A 24,414-nucleotide genomic window follows, 5' to 3' on the forward strand; every position below is an offset into this window, starting at 1 on the left:
AATAATGGTTAGGAGGCAGCAAGGAGAATAAGGAGAACATGAATGTCACCTTCTTACCTTGAGGTGGGGGGAGAGCAAAAAGAGCCTCTATGTGAGAAGCTGGCTGGAAAGCAGTGTGCTCAGAGGAGAGCCCGTCTTCAATTTAGGCAAGGAGGGTGATGGATACTTTCAGAAAAGATGCTGAGGACATAGAGGAATTTGCTGATCACAGAGCAGGAGACTTGAGAGCCTAATGAAAGAGGGGAGGGAAGGCTGAGGATCCGGCCTTAAAGACGAACTCCTGACAATGACCGGGGTTTAAACAAGGTATAGGGGGATTCATTCTGCCACCTTTAGGGTGAGGCTGGGTGACCAGACCTGTTCTTATGGTCCAGGGAAGTTGCCCCAGGGTGTCGCAGCTTGGTATCCTTGATGCTCAAAGGTGTCTTCCTAAGGCTTCATATGTTGTAAGAGTTTGAGTCATAAAGCTTTGTCATAACCACTGATGTACATGGGAGAGGAGGTGGATCAAGGACATAAAGAGATGAGAAGCAGCTTTGAAAATACCAGAGGCTGAAATCTGTAGTGATACCAGTTGTACGGTTCTTTTCTCCAGTGGCTCTGCCTTCCTTCTGTAGGAGTTGAAAAGGAGAATTCCAGGACTGATCCAAGGTTGTTGGTTTATACAGCTGGTGTGGCAGAAGAATCTAGAACCAGACCAAGCATAGTGTCTGGCCCTTAGTTTACCCCCAATGTTTTGAAATGCACAGCCCAGACTTCTCTGCTCTGCACACCTCTTTGGATTCTCTGAGCCTCTGATTAACTACTTGTTCTTCTGAGGTGTTTTGGCTTTGCCTTAGGATTTTACAGTTAAATCTACTCAGCACAGCATCTGAAGCTTATCATGATTTCACCCTACTCTTTTTCCATCTGTACAAATGCATCCTTGGATGCTTCAGGTAACTGCCCTTTTGGTTGGACTTGACTCCAGGAACCTCTCCCCCAGGAAGTACCTTCATCAGCCAATCTCTCAGATTTTTCTGGGCCTGAAAGGTAGGATTAGCCAATGGCACTATCCAGGGCATGCAGTGGACATGTCAGTCACTCCTCTGTAAACAGGATTTAAGGTATGTCATGGAGTTTAAGGCCAAACATTTTTTTTTTCTGCGATAGGATCTTGCTCTGTTGCCCATGCCAGAGTGCAGTGGTGTGATCTCGGCTCACTGCAATCGCCTCCCTGGTTCAAGCGATTCTTCTGCCTCAGCCTCCCAAGTAGCTGGGACGACAGGCACATGCCACCACTCCAGGCTAACTTTTGTATTTTTAGTAGAGACGAGGTTTCACTATATTGGCCACGCTGGTCTTGAACTCCTGACCTCAGGTGATCTGCCCACCTTGGCCTCCCAAAGTGCTGGGATTACAGGCATGAGCCACTGCACCCAGCCAAAGGCAAAAACTTTTTCTTTCTTTTTTTTTTAATGTATTGGATACTCTTGTGAAGTGCTTTAGTTGCTTTATTCTATTTCATTCTCCTCCAAACCCTATGAGGTAGGCATTATTATTCCCACTCTACAAAAAGAAACTTTATGCTGGAAAGCTGAGTAGCTTACTAGAGATTATATACACAGCTAGTAAATCACAGGATCACTATTCCAACCCAAGACATCTAACTTGAAAATCCATCTTTTCCACTATGGCCTACTGTCGTGCACATTGGGAGAATCCTGGGAGATAAGGCCAGAAGCATAGGTTGGGCTTTGTATCATGTGGACCTAAAATGTTCTGAATAGCTTGGGTTCTTGAATGTGTATGAGCAGAGAAAATGTTCTCAGGAAGAGGTAATTGAAGGATTTTCATCCCACCATTGAGAAGGAAATTAGAAAGCAGATGGTATGAGCCTGGAAGATGGGTGGGAATTTGAAGAAATTCAGCTGATCAAAGCTTTCCTTTCCTCCTGAAGACATGTTTTCTCCAAACTTTGTATCCCTGACTCCCTAAACAGCAGGCATCTGCTCTCGCTCTGGTGCTTTGTCTCCACAAAGCCTAATTAGTAGGGTGAGTGAGCTTAACCCAATTTCCTTAGATCCTCAAAAACACACATTTCAATGAGCACATTGAGGATGGAATGGCTCGGGGGACAAATTGTTCATCCCACACTCTCCAAAGTTGTTACAAATTAACCAGAGGAGACAGGACTGGTAAGATAGCCATAATACAATAGTGTAAATAATGTAAGACACAGGCGAACCCAAGGCTAGCCAGAAGTTTTGTGTGATTGAAAGATGATTCAATAAGCTATTTATCCAGAAGAAGAACCAAGCCCAGAATCCTGGGAGCTTTCTGTGATCCAGTAGGTCAAGGCTATGTTCAAAGAAGACAAAGTTACCCAGGAATGAGACAGTCAAGATGGAAGGGTAGAGCTAAAAGAAGGGTAGGCATTGTGGTCAAGATAAAGACAAGCTTAACCATTCGGAGAATCCCTCGCAGGCGACTCAGATGTTTATAAGGGAGAGCAGCATCGTTCTGTTCAGGTATAGGTGGGATCCCCTGGGGAAGAGAAAAGGGAAAGCACCATGAGTCTAAGACAAAACAGCTTGTGGTGGTTGGTGGCGGCTGAGGAGCATGAGGGGTGGGAGGCAGCTAACACACTGACAGGTGCTCACTGATGGTAACATCAAAAATATATGCACATGGGCTGGGCCGGGCACGGTGGCTCACGCCTGTGATCCCTGCACTTTGGGAGGCCGAGGTGGGCGGATCACCTGAGGTCAGCAGTTCAAGACCAGCCTGGCCAACATAGTGAAACCCCATCTCTACTAAATATACAAAAATTAGCCAGGTGTGGTGGTGCACGCCTGTAATCGCAGCTACTTGGGAGGCTGAGGCAAGAGAATTGAACCCAGGAGGCAGACGTTGTGGTGAGCCAAGACAGTGCCATTGCATCCAGCCTGGGCCAGAGTGAGACTCCTTTTCAAAAAAAAAAAAAGAAAGAAAAATAAAAGAGAAGAACAAGTGGAGTCACTCATCTGTTTCCTACCTAAAGGGCAATCTGGGTCAAGAGTGAGAGATGGTCTCCCAACACCAGCCAGGCAGATTTTTTTTCTGTAAGGGGACTTAAGCCACTGTCAGTCACCTTGTAGAAACGTACAAGTTCTCCCACAGATCATCCATTAAATAACTAATGGATCTCTAGGGAACCTCCTTTTTCCCAGCACCTTCAAGCCTAATTGCAAGATCTTCATACATCTATAGGATCATCTTTAGATTCTAAAAATAATTTAAATTGGCTATGTAAAGTATATGCAATGCAGCATTTTTATATGAGGGACTATTGAAAAATCAAACAACTGCTAATCTCTAGTATAAGAAGGCAGACATTTTTCTTTTAGAATAGTATGGAATTTTCCCATTTTGAAAACACAAACATGGCTGGGCACAGGGGCTCATGCCTGCAATCCCAGCACTTTGGGAGGCCAAGGTAGGGGGAATCACTTGAGGCCAGGAGTTCAACACCAAGACCAGCCTGGACAATGTAGTGAAACCTCATCTCCACCAAAAAAAAAAAATTAGTTGGGCATGGTGGTGCATGCCTATAGTCCCAGGTACTCAAGAGGCTCAGGTGGGAGAATCTCTTGAGCCTGGGAGGTCGAGGCTGCAGTGAGTTATGGCTGTGCCACTGCACTCCAGCCTGAGTGACAGAGCTAAAAATCTGTCTCCAAAAAAAAGCCAAACAAACAAACAAATGCAAACATGCTACCAACAACTAAATTCCTCAGTCTTTTGCTTCCCCTCCCCTATCTGAATGCATATAGAACCCACTTCAAGGAACAGGTGTGACACAGCATGTGCCAAGAGTAGATGGGCTCCCTTGTTGCTAGAAGATAACGCCAATACGGGGAGCCCTTACTGAGAACTACCTTATCTCTCCCAGCCACCTTCGGCCGCACAGAAGTGAGACAGCTAGAGAATGCTAGAGGAAGTCTGGCTAAATTTGCCCACACAGTTTAGTAAATATTTATTAAGTTAATACATGAGATGATTTTCCATGTGTTAACATGTACCGTTCTCGTGATCTCATTTAAACTTAATGAGTCTTCAAGGTATTTTAATGCTATCCTGTCTGCAGAAAAGATGGTCAGGAAACCTTTCTGGAGGGCAATTCAGCACAATTGGTATCAACAACTTAAAACTATAATCTAACTCCAGTAATTTACTTTAAGGAAATAAAAATGCAAAATATATGCATAAGGTTGTTCATTGTAATATATGTAATTAGAAAAACAGTACACAAAATGTTGAATATGGGAATGGCTTAGTTAAGGTATACTCACATGATAAGGTATTATACAAATATTAAAAATGACATTTTTTAATAACATCTAATGAGTGAAGTGCTTAAGACATCAAGAAATTAAAATGTAGGCTATAAAATTATATACAATATTACCTCAACTTTGAAAAACATTTACATATTTAATACATCTACATGCACAGAAAAAAAAAACTAAAAGAAAGAAATCAATTAATCTACGAGGAATTGAAATTTTTTCTCTATTTTTTTTGACTTTCAAAGTTTCTTGTATTATATACATATTAATTTCTTTCAAGTACCAGAAGCTAAAGAGAAACAAAATCTGAAAGACCCATCCTGTGGCAGTCACTGAGCTAGGAGAATTTTACCAATTATTTGATCTCCATAGTAATCATGAGAGGTAGGAATCTCAAGTCCATCTTACAGATGAGGAACTAGGCTCCACAATTTAAGTAATTGCTCAGGGTGCCACAGACTCGAGCCTAGGCAGTGCCCATGTTTCCTGCTGCACCAAATGCCTCTCCTGCTGTGGCTTCTAATAGAACGTTGGGAGACTTACAACAAAGGTCATTGACAAAACAGAGCTGTGTACAGCTTTCCCAAGAGCAATTGCTTTCTAAACTCTCTATTTCTCTCTCAAAGCAGAAAACTCTTTTAAATCCCCTGGACAAGAAACAGAACCTTCTTCATTGCTAGGGCTCGAGGTTCCATCCCGAAGCAGTTTTGATCCAGATGCCCAGCTCCACAAGTCTGTGCCCTCTCAGAACCTATTCCCTCATAGCCGTGGTATCAGCTATCCTGCTTACTAGTTTGGCATTTTGTCAGGTTATGAGCAGAAGGACAGGGCAGACTGCACACCCCCACCTCTTCCCGCCAGCTGGCTCCTTGGTCTCTTCCTTGGATACTAAAACAAACAGGCTGTGTGCTCTGGCTCCCTACACAATCCAAGGGGCGGGGGGAGCAACAAATATCCCAGCTATGTGAACAATTGGAGGAATATCTGACAACACATTTGATATTTTGTAACTGTTTCAGCCAAATAGGGTCTCCAGGCCGGAGAGTCCCTTCACACCCAAAGCCTTGTTGTTCAGCTGGGTTCTAGGTACTGCCTTGGAGAGAGCTGCCCAGCCCCCCAGCTGGCTCTGTTCCACATGGATCCCAGTGATACTGGGATACTGCACATCCTCATGAAGGACATAGAGGTAGAATTTTCACTACTGTTCCAAGACCTCTTCATCGCTTCCTGTTCCGTCCCAGAGGCAGAGACAGGAAATTATTTGGATGGAGGTCACAGCAAGTCAGTGACGTTCAGGATTGAAGCATGCAGCGCCATAGTTCATAATTGTAAAAACAGAACTCCCTAGGGATTTTGAGCTGAGAAGAGGGAGAAGGGGACATGGAGAATGGCTCATGACACCACAAAACAGCAACAGGAATAACCTGGTCCTTTTTGATTCAGATTCTTTACCTCTTTCTGTACCCACATAAGAGGACTGCATGTTCACAAAAGTTTGAGAAATACTGGGTTAAACAAGGTTAAACAGATTAAGTTACTGTAGGACTTCAAAGAACTTTTAATTTGCTCACGCATACTCCAAAGATTTTATAACAAAAAGTATTTCTTAAACATACTCAATTATAAAACGAAGGATTCCATAGGCACGAGGACCCCAGTGAACAAGTTTTGGGAAGGGCTGCTCTGCGGTGGGCCCATCAAGAGTCTTGTAAAGATAGAAAAGCAGGCCCCAAAAACAAACTCTTTCCCACCAGCCATCAGTTACTATCTTCAAAACTGCAGTGTGGGCTCAATGTTGTCATTCTGTACTCTCCTGTCTTCAGCAGGGTTTATGGTATTTTTCCACTTGCTGGTCAAAGCTCCTGGAAGAATACCCTGCCTGGAAAAACTTCACTGGAGTCAGAAGGTATTTGAGTGCTAGACCCCTGAATTCAGTAGCTAGAAGAGGGGTGCCCTTGCTGCTGTGGGACAGGGGAGAACCAAGGCCCATCCAGGCACTCTGATTCCCTGTGGCTTCTGGACCTCCATCATCATCTCCCATGGGTACCAAGGGGGACCCTAAACCAATTTCCTCCCTGGTTTTTAGAGAAATAAACTCCTCATCGGTAGATCTTAAGTGCACTGAAAATCCCAATGGGGCCGTCAACATAGTCACCCTCTTTTGAGACTCACAGAAAGGCACTGCCTTGTTCCATTCTTTGCTATAGTGGTCTGGGAACAACTGCTTCTTGATCTGCAAAGGATGGTGGGAAGGCTTCTTTTCAAGGTCCACAGGCCAGGGAGAAAGTTTCTCTTTCTTGGCCTTCTTTGAGTCTCTGTCAGCTTGAGATTGATCAGCACTTTCCGCAGGGGATTCAAACACAACACCTTGGGTTCTCGGCCTCTTTAGCCTCCTTTCTAACAGCCAGAGAAAGCTTGGTTTTCTAGAGGAAGAACTCATGTATTGCTGTACAGAGTCCGGAATCAGGGGCACAGAGATCCTGGGGCTCAGACTGTCCTGAAAGCCTCCACAGGGCCGCCGACTGACAATGGGCACCACCTGGCAAGGTTTCAGTGCTGCGACAAAGGCACGAAGCTCGGAGTAGGAGGAATGGTCAGAGTAAGGGATGACGTGGATATCAGGGTGGGAGCTGTGGATTTTTCGGCTTGTGGGAAGGATAGCAATTGTAGGGTGGGTCTGGTTCCAACGCAGCATGTTGGAATGGCAGATCTCCATATGGTCTACGGCATGGATGCGGCCAGCCTTCTCCTCCACTGTGAACACATCTGCCAGGCCCAGTAGCTGTACCAACTCCAGGCGCCGAGGACTCAATACCACCCAGGTCTGAAACTCCAGGGCCAGCTGCTCCAGCAGTGATTCCTTTCCCAGGCTGTAGAGTCCTAAATTATGTTCAATGTATTGGGGAAAGTAAGAGAAGGAAGAAAATTAAGCTATTGGAAAATCCTAATAAGTCAACAAAATGTTTAACAAAAACAGATACAATTCATGGAGAAATCCAGGGAGAATATCAAGGAAGAGGTGGCATTTGAGCTAAGACATATGAAGGGGAATGACACAGAATCCACTCATTCATTTAGTTCAACAAAAGAGAGCATCTAGCAAGTTTCAGGCACCATGAAAACTAATAAAGAAAGCTGTCAGCCCTCAAGAAGTACAATCTACAAGGAGACCCAGAAAAACCACAGTTAAGAGCAATGTTAAAGATATGTGTACAGACGAGGCACTGTGGCTCACATCTGTAAGCCTACCACTTTAGGAGGCTGAGGCAGGAGGATTGCTTGAGCCCAGGAGTTCAAGACCAACCTGGGAAACCTGGCGAGACCCTGTCTCTACAAAAATAAACAAATAAGCATGTTGGTGCACGCCTATAGTTCCTGCTACAAGGGAGGCTGACACGGGAGGATCACTTGAGTCCGGGAGGTCCAGGCTGCAGTGAGCTGTGATCATGCCACTACCCTCCAGCCTGGGCAACAGAGTGAGACCCTGTCTCTTAAAAAAAAAAAAAAGTATACAGTATTGTATCTAACAGGTGATGGAGTTAGGGAAAGTTAGGCTAAATCTTAAAGGATGGGCAAGGTTAACCTGGCAAGGAAAGGGTAGAAAGGGTATAGTGGAAAACATTTTAAGAGGGGTCAGTTTGCTGTTACTAAAGTAAAGAAGGAATTGATAAGAAATGATACCAGAGAGGCAAGCAAGGGCCATATAATAGAGGGTCTTATATGTACCGCTAAGAAGCTCGGACTTCATTGTGTAAGTGAAGGGGAGCCACTCAGTGTGAAGCAGGAAAATGGCTAATTCTAATCATAAGAATAATATGCTCAGAGCAGGGCTTTAAAAAGAAAAATATGGTAATAATATTATTTGACTGCCAGGATGAGAAGAAGCTGGAGTGGAAGTTTCAATTGAAGGGCCCAAATAGTACCTACAGAGAAAGAAACGGAGACATTAATTTGGGTAATGGTTATGGTAACAGATATGGGAGATGTTGTTTAATAGCTGTTCTCAGACCTTTTCTGAGGAAGTTTCAAATCCACAACCAGATTGTGAACGCCTTAAAAAGAAGTATGTATTATTTATATCCACTTTATTCCTGATTATGGTTCAAAATCTCACTCCTTGGGCAAAATGGAGCTGATTTTTCTTCTCTCTCTATATGTGTATTCCCACTTCCACCTCCCCACAGGTCCTTCCCTACCAGACTGTGAGCCCTCCGAGTCAGAGACTATATTTTATTCATCTTTATATCCCCACTGCCTATTGGATACTTGGTACTTAGTGGGTAGAGGCTTATTACATATTTGCAAAATTAATCAATGCTTACTATAGCATCCTCCTAGCCAGCTTTGCTTTTTTGAGAAAATTCTACATTAAAATATTAAGAATGGTTAGGTCTTTGTAAGTAGTTAAGCAATCCTGAGAGTAGAGGATATTTCTCAATCAATTTGGTAGTCACCCTGGAAGGTATATAATTTTTTCAATGCCTTTGTTTAGTCTCATTTTGAAACTCCTTTCAGAGTTGAGACATGTCCTTTTCAAATATTTATAATGGTGTCAAGTCTTTGTCCTTTTGTAGACTCACAAATTTGGAAACAACCAAAAAAGTAATTTAGAACCAAATCTATTACATTTATTTATTTTATAAAACAAAAATGTATTTTTATAAACTATTCCAAATGGCAACTCCAAGAAAGAGTCCTTGACAATGTTTTATACTATTTATAATCAGTAGAACAAGCACAAACCTGTTTTTTCAGTATACTTAATTTAAAGTACAACGCTCACTTAAATATCTATGTTCTGATAAATTTCATTCATTTATATTGAATGCTTTTCTGTGTCAGGCATTAGTGTAGGCATTTGTGATATACCCATAATAAAACAGAGCCTGCCATAGTGGAATTCACATTCTAGCAGGGGGAATCAGACAATAAAAAGTCCAATAAATACATTAATTTTTTTTTTTTTTTTTTTTTTAAGACGGAGTCTCGCTCTGTCGCCCAGGCTGGAGTGCAGTGGCGCAATCTCGGCTCACTGCAAGCTCCGCCTCCCGGGTTCACACCATTCTCCTGCCTCAGCCTCTCTGAGTAGCTGGGACTACAGGCGCCCGCCACCATGCCTGGCTAATTTTTTGTATTTTTAGTAGAGACAGGGTTTCACCGTGGTCTCGATCTCCCGACCTCATGATCCGCCCGCCTCGGCCTCCCAAAGTGCTGGGATTACAAGCGTGAGCCACCACGCCCGGCCCATAAATTACAGAATATATTGCAAGGTGATGAGTGCATATTGTCCCTCTTCTACTTAAAATCCTTCAATAGCTCTTGGTTGGGTTTAGGATCAAGTCCAAAATGGCTTAACAGCACTACAGCCCCTCTTGCCTTTTCAGCCTCCTTGCCCACTGTGTGCCTGTCATACTGGCTGCTGCTTCTCTGTTCCACAAACACACAAAGTCTCTTCCCATTTCCAGTGATGCTCTTAAGGAGTTTATGCTTGTGTGTGTGTGTGTGTGTGTGTGTGTGTGTGTGTGTGTGTGTGCGCATATGTGCATGCGCCAGAGGAAGTGGGTGATAGGCAACAAGTAAGCAATAGCATATTTAAAAATGTATATAGTATATGAGTGCTATAAAAAAATGAAGAAAATGAATTGGTATAGGTGATCAGGAGTTGGGAATGGGGAGATGGTGGGCAGGTTGCAGTTTTACTTATTTCATTCATTCATTCATTCATTCATTCATTCATTCATTCATTCATTCATCTATTGAGACAGGGTCTTGCTCTGTCATCCAGGCTGGAGTGCAATGGCACTTACATGGCTCACTGCAACCTTGACCTCTTACTGGACCCAGGCAATCCTCCTGTCTCAGCCTCCTGTGTAGCTGGGACCACAGGCATGCACCATCATGCCCAACTAATTTTTAAATTTTTTGTAGAGACAGGGTCTTGCCATGTTGCCCAAGCTGGTCTCAAACGCCTGGGCTCAAATGACCCTCCTGTCTTGGCCTCCCAAAATGCTGGGATTATAGGCATGAGCCACCACACCTGGCCAAGTTGCAATTTTAAATAAGGTGGTCAGTGTAGGAGAAAGTGAGAACTGCACAAAGATCTGAAAGATGTGAGAACTCTTAAAGAATCTAGTTCACTATCTACAGGTGACAGGAAACTGAAAGGAAACAACTCACCAATCTTTATGTTATGTTGTGGGTGTTTTCGAATGAGCTGGACAATCTGGTGGGCAGCTTCTTGTCGGGAAGGAAGAACCAGGGCTGGGTTGCAATTGGTGTTGTCTAGGTATAAAGTATGGATCTGTTTCCCCAGTGTCAGGGCTGGCTCCTTTAGCATGGATGGTGTGTATCGAAAATCACCTGGAAGAATATGTATATGGGGGCAGAAGGTCAGAGACAAAAGAATAGAAGACAAGCCTCTCCTACCTCCAACAATAGACAGGCGTTTGCTTACTAGTCTGTGAAAAAACTATTATGTAGCCTGGCACTGAACTAGGCAGTATATCTGCATGGTTTCTTTGTTGTAATGTCTCCATCCTACTCCTATTTTTCAACTACTCTTTACAAGGTTCAGACCCTCAAAGAGTGGGAAATCGGCCAGGTGCAGTGGCTCACACCTGTAATTCCAGCACTTTGGAAGGCCGAGCCAGGTGGATCACCTGAGGTCAGGAGTTCGAGACCAGCCTGGCCAACATGGTGAAACCCCGTCTCTACTAAAAATACGAAAATTAGCTGGGCGTGGTGGCGGGCGCCTGCAATCCCAGCTACTTGGGAGGCTGAGGCAAGAGAATCACTTGAACCCAGAAGGCGGAGGTTGCAGTGAGCCACCATCACGTCACTGCACTCCAGCCTGGGTGACGAGAGTGAAACTCCGTCTCAAAAAGAAAGAAAAAAAAAGAGTGGGAAATCAGTTGAGATGCAGTCACTATGCTCATATGTGATGAAGTTAGAAGGCCTCCAGCGCCTCCAGACTTCTATTGAGTTAAGGTTGCTCAAGAAAAGTCTGCCAGGTGTGGTGGCTTTTGCCAATAATCCTAGCTACTGGGGAGGCTGAAGCGGGAGGATCACTTGAGGTCAGGAGTTTGAGACCAGCCTCTGCAACATTGCGAGGCCCCAGTCTACACATTAAGAAAAAAAAAAAAAAAGTAACATCTAGTCTGGAGAAGTCACTGGGATTCCTTGAGAGGCCCACCTGTGTAGAGGATGGTTCCAAAATATCCTTCAAAGAGAAACATGACAGAACCAGGACAGTGATTGGCATCGAGGAGGGTTACGGTCATGGTCTCTTGTCCAATTTCATCTAGGGGTAATACATGGCTCTCACCAACCTCCAGGGCTTGGATCCATTGCTTAGATACCTGAGAAAACAGTTAGTCATCCCAGTGACCACTGACTCCCCTCCCTGTTACCTCCCCAGGTCAGGGACTATCCCTTACATGAATCAGGAAAGCTGACCAAATCCTGAGCCACCGGGAGCAGAAGCTGTAATGGGGATTCCCAAGCAATCTGCCCTTCCTCCTTCCACTCCCCATCCCACCCTTTGTACAACTTAAGAGTTCAGCTGGCCAGGCGTGGTGGCTCACGCCTGTAATCCCAGCACTTTGGGAGGCTGAGGCGGGCAGATCACGAGGTCAGGAGATAGAGACCATCCTGGCTAACACGGTGAAACCCCGTCTCTACTAAAAATACAAAAAAATTAGCCGGGCGTGGTGGCGGGCGCCTGTAGTCCCAGCTACTCGGGAGGCTGAGGCAGGAGAATGGCGTGAACCCCGGAGGTGGAGCTTGCAGTGAGCCGAGTTTGCGCCACTGCACTCCAGCCTGGGCGACAGAGCGAGACTCCATCTCAAAAAAAAAGAGTTCAGCAAACAGTCTAGTCAGCAATTCTCAAACTTACTCCTGATCTTAATCTTTTGGAGACTTAAGGGTGGGGTGGGGAGAGAGCTGGAGAAACACCCAGCACATTAGGTGGATTCTTAAGATGAGGCAAGTTTAGGTGGGGCGTGGTGGCTCACGCTTGTAATCCCAGCATGGGGAGGCTGAGGCGGGCGGATCACTTAAGGTCAGGAGTTCAAGAACAGCCTGGCCAACATGGTGAAACCCCATCTCCACAAAAAATACAAAAAATTAGCTGGGCGTGGGGGCGTGCGCCTGTAATCTCAGCTACTCAGGAGGCTGAGACAGGAGAATCGCTTGAACCCGGGAGGCGGAGGCTGCAGTGAGCCGATATCGCACCACTGCACTCCAGCCTGGGCAACAGAGCGAGACTCTGTCTCAAAAAAAAAAAAAAAAAAAAAAAGGCAAGTTTGGGAAACATAGGCCTAGCTTATGTATAAAGGTAGGAATAGTTTCCTTGGCTGGACTAAAATATCTCCTCAACTTATAGCTAACTATTTCAAGTTGGTCACTTGGAAAACACGTTCCTATTCTGGGTTAAAGATGCATTTTTGGGTTCAAACAACTTCCAAATCAGTCTTCGTGGCCCCCATTCTATAACTCCAAGAATGACACGTTGAAGTCCCAACCCAGATGCCTGGACCAGCTCTCGGAGACCGACTCCAGCCCCATACCTGTAGGTGACGATGCAAGAGGTGGGCTGTAATTGGGGAGCAGTAAAGGGGCCGGGCCCAGGTGCTAGACAGGCCCACGGTGTGGTCCGAGTGCATGTGAGACAAGAAGAAGAGCCGTGCGGTGCCAGCCCGGCGCAGGCTCCAGAAGTCCACTGCGATGGGCGTATGGGGGATCAGGACCCCATTCATGGTGGTAGGGTTGGAGTCACCAGTGGGATCTTCTCCACGGGGGCGCGGCTCCTGCGTGAGGCTTCCACAACAGCGTCCCGATAAAAGTCATGCTGGGGCAAGAACAGGGCCAGAGACACTAAGGGAAAGAGCCCAGCAGAGGAATAAGTTACCAGAGTGGGCAGAAAAAGGAAGTGACCGTGCCCGCTGGAGCCTAAATCGCGGAGGGCGCTGGACACTCCCAACCGCGCGGGAGCGGAGGCCGAGCCCGGTACTCAAAGCGCGCGCTGCTGGGAGGAGACAGGCCAAAGTAGCCGATTTCCGATTGCCCGCCGCAGCTCCACCAGAGGGAACCGCGCGGCTGCGCCTGAAGGGTGAGAGGTTGGGGGAAGGGCATCCTAAGGTCGGAGTCGGACTACGCTTAGCGCTCGCTCGCTGGGAGAGCGGCAGCGCGCTTCTGTTTGGTTTCTTGACAAGGGGGCGGGACTTCCGCAGAAAGCAAGATTGGGCCTATCCGCGATGAGAACGGCGTGGAGGCGCAATTAAGGCTGGAACTGGAGAGGGAGGGGTCTATGGTCAGTCGGACGCGACGCTGGAAATCCTGCGGGGGGCCTAGAGGTAGCGGGAGCGATCTGTGGGCGGGGCGAACGGCCTGCCGGGCGACGGTAGGGCCTGAAGAGCTTAGGGTGGGGCTCGCGGGGTCGCGGAGGGCGGGAAACTGTGTCAGGGCCGGCTTGCCGGCCCTACGGAAGCCGAGCCTGAGGCGAGATCTCGCTATTAGTATTTTCACTGACTCATATTTCGTTTACTCAGGCTCCCACATCAGGACGAGAAGGAGCCCGCGAGTTACCGTGGGAGCTGTGGGAGCTGCCCTGTGACTGTTAGGAAGATGCCGTACCTTGGCTCCGAGGACGTGGTGAAGGAGCTGAAGAAGGCTCTGTGCAATCCTCACATTCAATCTGATAGGCTGCGCTGCCGGAATGTCATCCAGAGAGTGATTAGGTATCACTTAACTCCCTTCGCGTGCTAACTGCCCCATTTGCAATCCCCATCAGGGCTCACTAGCCCCAGTCTCTCTGAAAGGGTAAATTAGCTTTCACGCGTGGCAGTTATATGGTTCGGTCTTCGTCCTGCTGCTTTGGAGTACCATGTCAGTCTCCGCTCTGCAGCATCTTTTACTCAGCTGGGTAGTTTCCTCCATATCACGGGCTTGAACAATTACTAGTGACTCCTGATCTATAATATAGATGGTACAGACTTCCTTTTTTAGCTTCAGACCCACGTATCCCACTGCCTGCTTGGCATTTCCACGTGCATGGTTTATCAAAAGTATGTCCGAAATAGCACGGACATTCTTCCGTCTTCCTCAAACCTGTTCGGCTTAGATTTGTGTTGATGAATGCCACCAGCAGCCGACTATGCGTGGGAGCCAACCTTGAGGACACCTGATCCCTCACTTCTCATGTCAGGTGGTTTGAATTCATAATTCTAAATATCCATCCTCTCTTGTTTATTAGCATTGTTGCTCTGGTCCAGGCCTTCATCAACAAAGCAATTGCAGCAGCTTACTAGTAGGCCACTTTGCCTCATTTGAGACAGAATTTTTCCATTATACATATCTGAACACATAACTCTTGCCTACAGCTATGGTTCACAAACTTCACTATGCACAAAAATCCCTTGGGGTGCTTTTTGTCATCCAGTCCAGGGACTGATTCTGATTTCAGTAGGGTGGGAGGGAACCCAGGAATCTGTATTTTTAATAAACATTTCAGCTGATTCCAGTAGGAGACCAGTTTGAGAAACAATAAAGTCCAAACTTATCACAGCTCCCAAGGAACAAGCTGTTAATTCAACTACCTACAGACTCTCAAAAAAATGTGTGCCGCTCCTGCTCATGTCTATGTACCTCATAGCATGTATCTTTACCTTTCTATTACATCTGCCTAGTGAGCTCCTGCTCATTCAGCTAAGGTATTACTTCCTCTGTGAAGAAACATTTTCTGACTTCCTGCCAGTGTCAGACCTCTGAATCCCCTCTGCACCTTGTACAATACTTCTGTTTAAATACTTATCTATCATACTGTAATTAACGGTATTCTCATCTGGCTCATTAATAGATTTGAAGTTCCTAGAGGTTTGAGACCACACCTTCTTCAAGCTTATGTCCCAAGAGCATATCCCTGGATGTAAAAGTTGAATTTCACCAAAGTACTAGGGATTCAATAAGTGTTTGTTGAGGCTGGGCGCAGTGGCTCACGCTGGTAATCCCAGCACTTTGGGAGGCCAAGGCGGGTGGATCACCTGCAGTCAGGAGACCAAGACCAGCCAGGCCAACATGACAAAACCCCGTCTCTACTAAAAATACAAAAATTAGCCGGGCGTGGTGGCACGCACCTGTAGTCCCAGCTACTCGGGAAGCTGAGGCAGGAGACTCGCTTGAACCTGGGAGGCGGAGCTTATAACGAGCCGAGATTATGCCACTGCACTCTAGCTTGGGTAACAGAGCAAGACTCCATCTCAAAAATAATAATGTGTTTGTTGAATGAATAGAAGAATAAATGTTTATTGTAGGCCTATGGTATGAAGTATTGTGTGATATAATAGACAAGGTAATCCTGGCTGCTACCCTCTAAGAGATCACAATCTAGTTGGGTAACCAGGAGGTATGTAAGTAAAACTCCCTCCGTTGTAAGTTGGGGATTTTGCATTTTACTTCTTTCTGTCATGTGCATTGGTTTCAGGTACATGACTCAAGGCTTGGACATGTCTGGTGTTTTTATGGAAATGGTGAAGGCCAGTGCCACTGTAGATATTGTCCAGAAGAAGTTGGTTTATCTGTACATGTGCACATATGCTCCCCTGAAACCAGATCTGGCTCTCCTGGCCATCAATACCCTGTGCAAAGACTGCTCAGACCCCAATCCAATGGTGCGAGGGCTGGCGTTACGGAGCATGTGTAGCCTCAGGTGAGTACCCTCTTCTCTGTCTGGTCCTAAATGGCTGATGAATTCAAGAGATCACAGGGTAGGTTTTTAAAGAGGATAATTTATTTGAGCTCCTTAATACTGGGGAAAACATTATCGTACCCTGAACTCAGATTTTCAGCCACTACTTTGGCTTAGTAACCTCTATCATATAATTTTATTAGAGGGAGTTTTTGATTATCACTCTAAGTAAAATAGTCCTCAGTTTTGGTTAAATATCTCTAAACAATTATGTGTATATGTTTTTTTGCTGCCTGTGCATCATTATTCCAAATGAAAAGTCAAATTAGGCTGGGCACAGTGGCTCATGCCTGTAGGCCCAGCACTTTGGGAGGCTGAGACAAGAAGATTGCTTGAGCCTAGGAATTTGAGACCAACTGGGCAAGATGGTGAGAGCCTATATCTACAAAAAATTAAATGAGCATGGTGACACGCACCTGTAGTCTCGGCTACTAGGAAGGCTGAGGCAGGAGGATGGCTTGGGCCTGGGAATTCGAGGCAGCAGTGAGCTATGATCAGGCCACTGGGTGACAAAGTGAGACCCTCATCTTGAAAAAAACAAGAAAAAAACAGAAAAGTCAAATTATGGCTTTTTAAGCTTGATAGAGGCTTTCTGCAATTCTTCATGATCTGATGGGTGCGGCATCTACTAAACCGTCTGTTAGGTGAACAGAGGCTGATGTATGTCAAAATTAGTATTTCAGAATCTGGCTAACTCCAGGATGTGTTGCTTAGGATGCCTGGTGTGCAGGAGTATATACAACAGCCTATTCTCAATGGTCTGCGGGATAAGGCTTCATATGTCAGGAGAGTGGCAGTCCTTGGGTGTGCCAAGATGCATAATCTTCATGGAGACTCTGAAGTAGGTAAGTTCAGTTAATCCATCATGGTCAATGTGCCTCCATTATGTATAACTTTATAAAAGATTAAGTGGCTTTGGTAGAAAATAATAATGTGGCCCCAGTTCTGTACATATCTCTTTAAGTAGGATGCAGGGCTTGGTATCTTCTGGAGATGGGAGGTCCTTTCTCTGGGGCCCCAGTGAGATCCTTTGTATTAGATGCTTAGAACAGTCTGGACATGGCAGTTTTTTTTTTTTGCCTTGCACTTTAGTGTGGCCTTTGTCGTTTTTGTAGCAGAGAAGTTCAACTTTGTCTACCTGGAGCTATTACTCTGGCTACATCCCTGTTACTCTGAAGCTTTTCTTCTTTATCTAAGAACTTTGTTCTTTTTTATAGATGGTGCCCTGGTAAATGAATTGTACAGTTTGCTGCGTGACCAGGATCCAATTGTAGTTGTGAACTGCTTGAGGTCTCTAGAGGAAATTCTGAAACAGGAAGGAGGCGTTGTCATCAATAAGCCCATTGCTCACCATCTCTTAAATCGGTTTGGATGCCTCAGCGCTCTTTTTATTATGAGATCTGCGACCTTGTGGGATCTTGTTGATGTATTGAAGTATTGAACAGCTTATGTGGGGTAGAAAAGAAAGTTCACCATTATTATTATCATTATTATTTGAGACGGAGTTTTGCTCTTGTTGTCTAAGCTGGAGTTTAATGGCGCTATCTCGGCTTACCGCAACCTCCGCCTCCTGGGTTCAAGCAATTCTCCTTCCTCAGCCTCCTGAGTAGCTGGGATTATAGGCATGCGCCACCACGCCTGGCTAATTTTGTATTTTTAGTAGAGACAGGGTTTCACCATGTTGGTCAGGCTGGTCCCAAACTTCTGACCTCAGGTGATCCGCCCACCTTGGCCTCCCAAAGTGCTGGGATTGCAGGCGTGAGCCACCGCACCCGGCCAGTTAACCACTATTAACTCCCTCACATTTCACTGAGAGAATTTCTTTTATTTGCCTTACTTTCCCTTATTGATATAGGGAAATAGAAATATACTGTGGGAGTAGGTTCTACCCTTCTCTAGTCATGTCCCCCAAACTAAGCCATTTGTAGTGTCTTAAAATGTAAGGAACCTGGCCCCAGTGTATGCTGATCATGTCTTTGGTCTTAGATGAGTGTGCATTTGAATTAACAACTCATCTTGGAATTTTAAGCCTCTTTTTGTGTAAACTTTAAATAGTACATGAAAAGTGATTGAATTATGGCACAGCCTATTTTTAAGAATTCTCCCTTTGCTATGATGAACAACCACCTGGTTATATGGCAGTGGCATGGAAATGGTCCTAATTTTGTTGCTAAAATAGCTCTTTTGTTTTCTTTTTTGGATAGAATGTCAAAACTGGACCAATGGGGCCAGGCTGAAGTATTGAACTTTCTGCTACGCTACCAACCCCGCAGTGAGGAAGAACTGTTTGACATTCTCAATCTGTTGGATAGTTTTCTCAAGAGCAGTAGCCCAGGTGTGGTGATGGGAGCTACCAAACTTTTTCTGATCTTGGCAAAAAAGTTTCCCCACGTACAAACTGATGTCCTTGTGCGGGTCAAGGGACCTTTGCTAGCTGCCTGTTCTTCAGAGAGCCGTGAGCTCTGTTTTGTTGCTCTTTGTCATGTACGCCAGATCTTGCATAGTTTGCCAGGTCACTTTAGCAGCCACTACAAAAAGTTTTTTTGCTCCTACTCGGAGCCCCACTACATCAAACTACAGAAAGTGGAGGTGCTGTGTGAGCTGGTGAACGATGAGAATGTGCAGCAGGTGCTAGAGGAGCTTCGAGGGTACTGCACGGATGTGTCTGCGGACTTTGCACAGGCTGCCATCTTTGCCATAGGTAAGTGTCTGCTCCTTTTCCTTCTTGAGAACCTAGACCAGCCAGAGAGAAAGCTGTGGTTAGAGGAACAATAGAGAGCAAAGGGCATGAATCTTGCTTCAGAAGCGAAGTACTATGCACTAAATAATTGGGTCAGTGACTACAAACAAGGGGGAAGAGAGGTTTTTTTTTTTTTTTTTTTTTTGGTCAAGATTGGTGTTGCTGTATCTTCCAGGATGGAGAATACAGGTAACACAAACTACAGTACTTAAAATTTTTGTTGTCTTCTATCCAAAGTGCTTTCCTAACATCATCTTACCACAGTATCGTGAGACAGTCAGGAAAAGTAGACAAATGTCATTAACTTCATTTTAAAGATGAAGAAACTCAGGCACAAAAACAGTTATCAAATTGCCAAAAGGGCATATAGTTTTAGAAATGGGACTGAAATCCAGCTTTCCTGACTCAAAGTCCTATGTTAATCCACCAGTCGTTTATTGAGCTTCTGCTATGGGCTATGTATTGTGCTGAATGTAGACCAACACAGAATAATTCCTAAATCTTACAGACTTTTTCATAGTACCCTGTCTGGAATTTAAAACACTGGAGTGACTCAAAAACTGAAAACAGCTGTTGAGCTAAGTTTTGAAGGCTTTCAAGTACAGGAGGAGGAGCAACCCTCATATTTGAAATAAAGCATGGTTATTTTAGGGGCAGAGAAGAGGGAGCAAAGAGGAGACTAAAAATCCTTAGGAGACTGCTGTCAAGTGTCCCTCACAAAAATACTCCATTGCGGGTGTGCTGCAACAAAAAGGGTGCCTCATATCTGGCTGCCATGTAAATACCTTTGTTACTGTAAGTTTTCAACCTTGTTTAATGGGGAATTGTTTTGCTATGAGCTTTCAGTTTTCTAGTAGTCAGTGAGAAAAAATGATTTTTACCAAAGTTCCCTTTATAGCAAACTTATATTCTTAGTTCATCAAGTAAGGAGTGAATTTTTTTTTTTTTTTTTTTTTTTTTTTTAGATAATTCTGTTTCTTTTGTCTTTGACTGGTGGGAGATGATTTTAGATTGAGGTGCTAATATTTCACTTAGCAGTTTTCTCTGCTTTCCCTTCTTTTGTAGGTGGCATTGCCAGGACTTACACAGATCAGTGTGTTCAGATTTTAACAGAGTTGCTGGGTCTTCGACAAGAGCACATTACCACAGGTAATGCCTGCCTTTTTAGGATTTTTGTTTTTTTTGTCAAGTGCCTGGCCTATAGTAGTTGCTCAAAACATGTTTGTTGTCGAATGAATAATATAGAGATTTGAACTTTTCCTTGCATCATCATCTGATGCTGTTAGAGAAGCATAAGGTCTATAGATCTAATAGGATATTGAGTCTTCAGGCTGCCATGAATCTATAAGGCTATACTATAGATAATGAAGGCTACTAGGATGACCTTCCTTGATATTTCACCATCTTTACTTCTCTTTTTGTTTTATGGCAGTATGCCATAGGCAGTGGCTTCCAGGGTTGGGACTAGGGTAAGTCAAGCAAGATGCCTAGGATGCAAAATTTAAAAACGCACTCACTCTTAGGTTCCTGCAAGAGCCAATCCTGCATGTCTTCTTCAATTTTGAACCCTAGGCACCTCACTTGTGTTATCATTTTCCCAGGCCTGGTGGTTCCATTTATACTGTCTTTAGTGTTTCATTCAACAGCAATACTACCCCACATTTGCATATGGCTTTACATTTTACAAAGTGCTTTTTCATACATTAGTTCATTTATCCTCACGTCAATCTGATAAGAGCAATATGCATTCAAGAAATTATTGCTCATTTCATTACATTTCTTAGATAACCATTGACCACACCTCCAAAACCCATTTTACAGAAATCCAGCCAGAACCATGAGTCTGAATACATGACTGTTCTTAAGATTCCTGCCTACCTGGAGGCTCTAATCCTGTGCTCTTGTATCTTGGCCTATATTGTAGTGGTGGTGCAGACTTTCCGAGACCTGGTTTGGTTGTGTCCTCAGTGTACTGAAGCTGTGTGTCAGGCCCTGCCCGGCTGTGAAGAGAACATTCAAGATAGTGAGGTAGACTATAATTCTCCTTTACTTCTAGGTAGAGGGAGAATGCTTGAAACCCTGCCCTTTGAAATGGAATCTAATTATTCTCTCTACCCTGTGTTTGAAGTGGACACTCTTTGAATTGATTGCCACCTTAGATTCTCCTTTGGATATAGATGGCATATAAATTATAAAAACAAGATTTATCTGACGGTTTTTACTACAAAATTCTGATACCATTGTTCTCTTGAACAGTTTTGTTTTGTTTTGCTTTGCTTGAGATAGAGTCGCCCAGGCTAGAGTGCAGTGGCGTGATCTCGGCCCACTAAAACCTCTACCTCCCAAACTCAAGTGATTCTCTTGCCTCAGCCTCCCGAGTAGCTGGGATTACAGGTGCGCACCACCACGCCCAGCTAATTTTTGTATTTTTAGTAGCGAGGGTTTTGCTATGTTGTCTAGGCTAGTCTAGAATTCCTAGCCTCAAGTGATCCACCCGCCTCAGCATCCCAAAGAGCTAGGATTACAGGCATAAGCCACTGCACCCCGCCTCTCTTGAACAGTTAGACCATGGAGTTTTTAGCTAGAATGGGAATTATAATCATTTGTGAAATTTTTACAAAGATTTGGATGTAATCATAGGTCTACTGACTTAAATATTCAGGGGTGGTGGACCTAGACAGATAACACTTTTTTTTTTTTTTTTTTTTGAGACAGTGTAGCTCTGTTGCCCAGGCTGGAGTGCAGTAATGCCGTCTTAGCTCACTGCAACTTCCGCCTCCTGGTTTCAAGCAATTCTCCTGCCTCAGCCTCATGAGTAGCTGGAACTACAGGCGTGCACCACCACGGCTGGCTAATTTTTGTATTTTTAATAGAGACGGGGTTTCACCATGTTGGCCAGGCTGGTCTCAAACTCCTGACCTCAGGTGATCCACCCTCCTCGGCCTCCCAAAGTGCTTGGATTACAGGCATAAGCCACCGTGCCCGGCTGACAGATACATTTTTAAGAAGCTTCACAGATGACTCTGATGTGCACTCTAGGTTAGTAACCATTTTTGTGAAAAATTTAGAGAAATTCTTTGAGCAGCTTCCACTGAAACACTAAACCCCAATTGGGCCAAAGGCCCCAAACCTGAGGAAACCTTATTTATTGCTTAATCCAACATAGGCTATGAAAGTTTTGAGTTTCCTCTTGTGTATTAGAATTTCATTCCTATTTGTTGTAGAGAGTATAGTAAGGGGAATCAGTAAATTAAATGAAGTAAACTAAAGATTATACCTTTTCTGCTGGCACTAAGCGAAAAGCAAAACCAGTGGCTGTCTATTATCTCCTGTGTTTTAGACAGTCAAGTGTTGAGCACTTGCTAATATTCCCATATTCTCTAGGGGAAGCAAGCACTTATTTGGCTACTTGGTGTCCATGGGGAAAGAATTCCTAATGCTCCTTATGTGTTAGAGGACTTTGTTGAGAATGTGAAGTCGGAAACATTTCCAGCTGTTAAGATGGAGCTGCTCACTGCTTTGCTGCGCCTTTTCCTCTCCCGACCTGCTGAGTGCCAGGACATGCTGGGACGTTTGTTGTATTACTGCATAGGTGGGTTTTTCAGAAGGAAATAGTATTTGCCATGACCCATAGTAAAAATTCTTAATAGCTTTCATTGTTTAGTGAGTCACGTCTGGGACCCGAGAAGAAAATGTGAATGCTTCCTAGGGTTTCTTCTCTCCTTCATTTTTTTCTCCTATTATGGTTGGCATAAGAGTAGGAGGAAAGTGGTTTTGTTTTTAATGAAGTCAATCTGTTGTTTTACCTCAGAGGAAGAAAAAGATATGGCTGTACGGGACCGAGGTCTCTTCTATTATCGCCTCCTCTTAGTTGGCATTGATGAAGTTAAGCGGATTCTGTGTAGCCCTAAATCTGACCCTACTCTTGGACTTTTGGAGGATCCGGCAGAAAGACCTGTGAATAGCTGGGCCTCAGACTTCAACACACTGGTGCCAGTGTATGGCAAAGCCCACTGGGCAACCATCTCTAAATGCCAGGGGGCAGAGCGTTGTGGCCCAGAGCTTCCTAAAACTTCATCCTTTGCCGCATCAGGTAAAAACAGTCCTTACCTTAAATCTTGTCATGATAAATCTTTATCTTTTCAATCATTGGTGGAAAGTAGATTATCCTAGCACTAAACCTCAGACTGTTGCCTGAATTTGAAGCATTTGTGAGCAAGAAAGAGGTTCGTCACTGGTTATTTCAGCCATTTGTCCAAAGATAAAAGTCACATTGTGTACATTTGGGAATTTGGGTAAAAAACTTAGCTTCTACAGATTAAGAACATCTTTCACACAAGTTTTTCTGTCTCTTTTAGGACCCTTGATTCCTGAAGAGAACAAGGAGAGGGTACAAGAACTCCCTGATTCTGGAGCCCTCATGCTAGTCCCCAATCACCAGCTTACTGCTGATTATTTTGAGAAAACTTGGCTTAGCCTCAAAGTTGCTCATCAGCAAGTGTTGCCTTGGCGGGGAGAATTCCATCCTGACACCCTCCAGATGGCTCTTCAAGTAGTGAACATCCAAACCATCGCAATGAGTAGGGCTGGGTCTCGGCCGTGGAAAGCATACCTCAGTGCTCAGGATGATACTGGCTGTCTGTTCTTAACAGAACTGCTATTGGAGCCTGAAAACTCAGAAATGCAGATCTCTGTGAAACAAAATGAAGCAAGAACTGAGATGCTGAATAGTTTTATTTCTGTGTTAGAAACTGTGATTGGAACAATTGAAGAAATAAAATCATAATAGAGTCTTGTTGCTTGTCTAGAGTAAGATGAATAACTATTACAGTTTAGTAGTCTTTCTTATTGGAGCTGCCAGTAAGTCCAGATAATATCAGATACAAAAGAGAGTGGAAAATCTAGAAATCAGGATTCTTGGCTGGGCGTGGTGGCTCACGCCTGTAATCTCAGCACTTTGGGAGGCTGAGGCAGGCGGATCACGAGGTCAGGAGAGCGAGACCACGGTGAAATCCCGTCTCTACTAAAAATACAAAAAAAATTAGCTGGGCGCAGTGGCAGGCACCTGTAGTCCCAGCTACTCGGGAGGCTGAGGTGGGAGAATGGCGTGAACCTGGGAGGCGGAGCTTGTAGTGAGCAGAGATTGTGCCACTGCATGTCAGCCTGGGCGACAGAGCGAGACTCCGTCTCAAAAAAAAAAGAAATCAGGATTCTTAAGTTTTTGGCCAAAGAACATTGATTCATTCATTTCATTCCTATTGGCAATTGACCCCACTTTTCAATGATGATGTTGTAGAGGTTAATGTTGGTAAGGGCATGGGTTGAGGATGGGATTTAGATGATTTCTTTTTTTTTTTTTTTTTGAGACGGAGTCTCGCTCTGTCACCCAGGCCGGAGTGCAGTGGCGCGATCTCGGCTCACTGCAAGCTCCGCCTCCCGGGTTCACGCCATTCTCCTGCCTCAGCCTCTCTGAGTAGCTGGGCCTACAGGCGCCCGCCACCATGCCCGGCTAATTTTTTGTATTTTTAGTAGAGACGGGGTTTCACCGTGGTCTTGATCTCCTGACCTCATGATCCGCCCGCCTCGGCCTCCCAAAGTGCTGGGATTACAAGCGTGAGCCACCG

General features: G+C 44.8%; 2 protein-coding genes and 1 long non-coding RNA gene across 7 annotated transcripts in view; 1 reads left to right on the forward strand and 2 right to left on the reverse strand.

Annotated features, from left to right (window-relative positions):
* Nucleotides 1–23,867, forward strand: part of AP4B1 (adaptor related protein complex 4 subunit beta 1) — a 35,490-nt gene extending 11,623 nt beyond the window's left edge. Inside the window, exons 1-11 of one of the 5 annotated variants that reach the window (XM_032154943.2) lie at nt 13,464–13,617; nt 13,856–14,044; nt 15,787–16,011; nt 16,765–16,895; nt 17,268–17,415; nt 18,255–18,751; nt 19,856–19,939; nt 20,715–20,818; nt 22,175–22,382; nt 22,602–22,883; nt 23,149–23,866. In XM_032154943.2, the coding sequence (XP_032010834.1) occupies nt 13,932–14,044; nt 15,787–16,011; nt 16,765–16,895; nt 17,268–17,415; nt 18,255–18,751; nt 19,856–19,939; nt 20,715–20,818; nt 22,175–22,382; nt 22,602–22,883; nt 23,149–23,576 (2,220 nt within the window). In that variant the 5' untranslated portion in view covers nt 13,464–13,617; nt 13,856–13,931 and the 3' untranslated portion in view covers nt 23,577–23,866. Of the gene's footprint in view, nt 1–13,463; nt 13,708–13,855; nt 14,045–15,786; nt 16,012–16,764; nt 16,896–17,267; nt 17,416–18,254; nt 18,752–19,855; nt 19,940–20,714; nt 20,819–22,174; nt 22,383–22,601; nt 22,884–23,148 lie in introns of those variants that run through there. The other 4 variants (XM_032154941.2, XM_032154940.2, XM_058439443.1 and 1 more) reach the window with 4 other exon arrangements.
* Nucleotides 5,842–13,324, reverse strand: DCLRE1B (DNA cross-link repair 1B). Its single transcript, XM_032154945.3, has 4 exons — nt 12,875–13,324; nt 11,500–11,665; nt 10,485–10,667; nt 5,842–7,187 (listed from the first exon to the last, which is right to left on the reverse strand). The coding sequence occupies exons 1-4, from the start codon at nt 13,061–13,063 to the stop codon at nt 6,127–6,129; spliced, it is 1,599 nt and encodes a 532-aa protein (XP_032010836.1). The 5' UTR covers nt 13,064–13,324; the 3' UTR covers nt 5,842–6,126.
* On the reverse strand, nt 17,414–23,483 carry LOC116469582 (uncharacterized). The gene is made up of 3 exons (XR_009213664.1): nt 23,403–23,483; nt 20,669–20,790; nt 17,414–18,783 (listed from the first exon to the last, which is right to left on the reverse strand). It is a non-coding gene; the product is annotated as an uncharacterized LOC116469582 (long non-coding RNA).
* Nucleotides 23,868–24,414: the final 547 nt, after the last annotated feature.

Source organism: Hylobates moloch, unplaced genomic scaffold, assembly GCF_009828535.3.
Source record: "Hylobates moloch isolate HMO894 unplaced genomic scaffold, HMol_V3 SCAFFOLD_5, whole genome shotgun sequence".
Classification (NCBI taxonomy): Eukaryota; Metazoa; Chordata; class Mammalia; order Primates; family Hylobatidae; genus Hylobates; species Hylobates moloch.

Excerpts from the sequence above, each read along its gene's own strand:
- DCLRE1B (XM_032154945.3), bottom strand. The coding sequence starts at position 13,063 with ATGAATGGGGTCCTGATCCCCCATACGCCCATCGCAGTGGACTTCTGG. Across the intron at positions 11,666-12,874 it reads TCTTGCATCGTCACCTACAG|GTATCTAAGCAATGGATCCA; the intron begins GTATGGGGCTGG and ends CTGTTTTCTCAG. Across the intron at positions 7,188-10,484 it reads ACAACATAACATAAAGATTG|GACTCTACAGCCTGGGAAAG; the intron begins GTGAGTTGTTTC and ends AACATAATTTAG.